Source organism: Babylonia areolata, chromosome 30 (assembly GCF_041734735.1).
Source record: "Babylonia areolata isolate BAREFJ2019XMU chromosome 30, ASM4173473v1, whole genome shotgun sequence".
Taxonomy (NCBI): domain Eukaryota; kingdom Metazoa; phylum Mollusca; class Gastropoda; order Neogastropoda; family Buccinidae; genus Babylonia; species Babylonia areolata.
This window is the reverse complement of record NC_134905.1, coordinates 10,238,694-10,241,442: the sequence shown is the minus strand read 5'-3', so window position 1 is coordinate 10,241,442 and position 2,749 is coordinate 10,238,694. Positions and strand designations below refer to the sequence as shown.

The 2,749-nt window shown below is 48.2% G+C and overlaps 1 protein-coding gene across 1 annotated transcript; it reads right to left on the bottom strand.

The window, feature by feature from the left end:
* Window positions 1-1,276: 1,276 nt before the first annotated feature.
* On the bottom strand, window positions 1,277-2,353 carry LOC143275245 (uncharacterized). Its single transcript, XM_076579219.1, has one exon. It carries the CDS (start codon window positions 2,351-2,353, stop codon window positions 1,277-1,279), a length of 1,077 nt encoding a protein of 358 aa, XP_076435334.1.
* Window positions 2,354-2,749: the final 396 nt, after the last annotated feature.

The window sequence follows — 2,749 nt, the reverse complement described above, 5'->3', positions numbered from 1 at the left end:
AATGCTGTCCGCTCTTTGTGCTCCTCCACGATCTCTACCTGGTGGTACCCGCTTTTCAAATCAAGGACTGTGAAGTACTTCGCACCCGCAAGTGCGTCTAAGAGCTCCTCGACTCGGGGTAAGGCATAAGAGTCTTTTACTGTCCTGGCATTGAGCTGTCGGAAATCCACGCATTGTCGGAGTGACCCATCTTTCTTCTTCACCCAGACAACGTTTGACGACCATGGGGAGTGTGAATGACGTATGATTCCACTGTCCAGCATCTGCTGGAGGTGTTCCTTTACCTGGTCGTACATGCCTGGTGGGATTCTTCTGTGTCGTTCCTTAAATGGGATGTCATTGGTGAGCTTTATCTCATGTTCCACACGTGACGTTCTCCCAATGTCTGTTGTGTCTTTGGCAAAATTCTGGTGATGTGTCTCCAACAGTCTCCTTAGCTTGAGTGCTTGTTCCTCAGACAAAGTATCGGCTATCTCAATATGAGCCATAAATGACTCTGAGTCCGTCTCATCTGCACAGTTCACTGCTGCCCGCTTTACTGGCTGAAGTTCACCAAGAATAGTGCGTGGAGGGATGACAACAGTCTGAGTGGTTGTGTTTGACACATGAACATCAATGAAGCCATTTTTCTTTCCTTGGTAGTTCACCAATGTAGGCGTGATGTCTACCAGTTCTCCTAGGTCACTGTCATTCATGGGCTGCAGTATGGCACATGTCGGCTCATAGTCCATCGGCTTGTCGACAATGCCAGTCACTATCACCGTGCTCTTGGGCCTCACTACTATGTCTTCTCTCTGAGCACTGCGTACCAACCCCAGTCGATTGTTGTTCCTCTGGAGTTCTTTGTCACGCAGGACCATGCATCTGAATGAGAGGTACCATGGTGTGTGCAGCTTCCCGAGCTGTAGAAATCGACAACCATGACGCTCACGACTCAGGTGAAGAAAGTGTGCCAAGACATTTGTGCCTATCAGGAGAGGTACTGTGTTATTGTATCGGCTGTCAGGTACTACAAGCAAAATACATTCCTGTGTGCAACCCTCCGCTACTCCCGCACCTCTTGCTGAAATCTGAGCGATAATGTAGCCTCTGTATGGAAGGAGCTCTCCATCTGCGCATTCTATATGGAGCACGTGTTGTAATGGCTGAAGGCGGAGATGAGAGAGGCGAGTTTTGTAGAAATGCTCACTGACCGTGGACACTGTTGAGCCAGTATCCAGTAGAGCTGCAGTTGTCATTCCTTCAATTTCCACACTCACTTCATTGCTATCCCCAATCATCGTTGACTCGGTTGGGCGTTGGCGGTTGGAAGGGTATGCTGGCTGCCCCTGCTGGCAAACCCCTGTCCATTTAAAGGATGTGATGGTAGCATCTGCACTCTACACCCCTTTTTGATGTGTCCCAGTTGGCCACAGCGATAGCACTTCACTTCACGTTGTGGCGGAGTCCCTTGACCAGTTGATCGTGACTGTCCATATATGCTTTGGTTCCTTATACTCTGATTTGGCTGCTGACGTGGGTCTGGTTGGGTATGTTTGGTTGAACTCAGCTGCGCTTTCAGCTGCCTTAACTCAGCTCTCAGAGCTTGGAGTTCCGTTCCGTCCACTGACTGGACTACCTTAGCCTCTGCCTTCTTGGGGTTTGAGTCCAGTTCGAGCTCCCTGAGGACGCGTCTGAGGTCATCAAAATCTTTGATTGTGTCATACTTGTGCCCAGACCTGTCTTTCAGATCTTGCCGCAGTCCATCCCAGAACTTGGATCGTAGAGCTTCGCGTGATTCCTCCTCTGTAAGCTTGCTGGTCTTCATTGCCCGTGTCCACAGGTCCTCTATTCTACATCCCCATGCAGATACTGTTTCAGTTTTATCCTGGTGAGCTGAGTAAAAAGATGCCATCAGGGTCTCCTTGGCCTGGACTACACCATAGATACTTTCAAACTTGGAAAGGAGCTCTGAAAGGCTTGCAGTGGTTCCAAGTCGCATTGCCACTCTGGCAGCCTCCCCCCGAAGCGATCGTCGGACTGCCTCTAGCACCACATGCTCTTTGTGGTCCTCGGCCTTGAGACATTCCACCTCATAACGCCACAAGTCGTAAGTTGTATCTGTTTCCTTTGCTGACACGCCACTGAAAACGGAGATGCGGGGCATCCTCTGAGGCCAAACAACTTGTGGTTCCTTCTTCTGCTGCGCAGAGTCTTCACTAGCCGAAGAGGCCTCTGGGGTAGAATCTTCCTGGAGTGAGGCAGTGTATTCCAACATCCAGGCCTTCAGGTCTTCTTTTGTATCCGCCTTGGGTGCTGCTCCCAAGCTCCTAAACGAGGCGATCAGTCGCTTTTCTTCTTCCGTGATATCCATGTTCTTGGATTTGAGAGTGTTAATGAACCTGGCCCCAAGGTAATGGATAGCCAATTATAACTAATGTGAAATCAATAGTAATTTGTATGACACTGACAGTACGAGGAGTGCGTCAACAACAGCAGCATCCACAGTGGGCATGAGCACTTTAACTGTAAGTATGCAAGTAAAAAAATTAACACCCCAATAAATTAGGAGTCTATGGATACAAGTTGTCACACTATAGTATAATAGTTTTCAACTGCTTTTCACTATACCACAAAAAAGAATGTCAACGTGTTAAGTGAGTATCACTGCACTTTGCTTCAACCTTGTTGCAAAGTCAGAAAAAAAAATAGTTACAATAGTTTCCAGTATGTACAAAAAATTACTGGCAACATATCACCATCAGTCAGC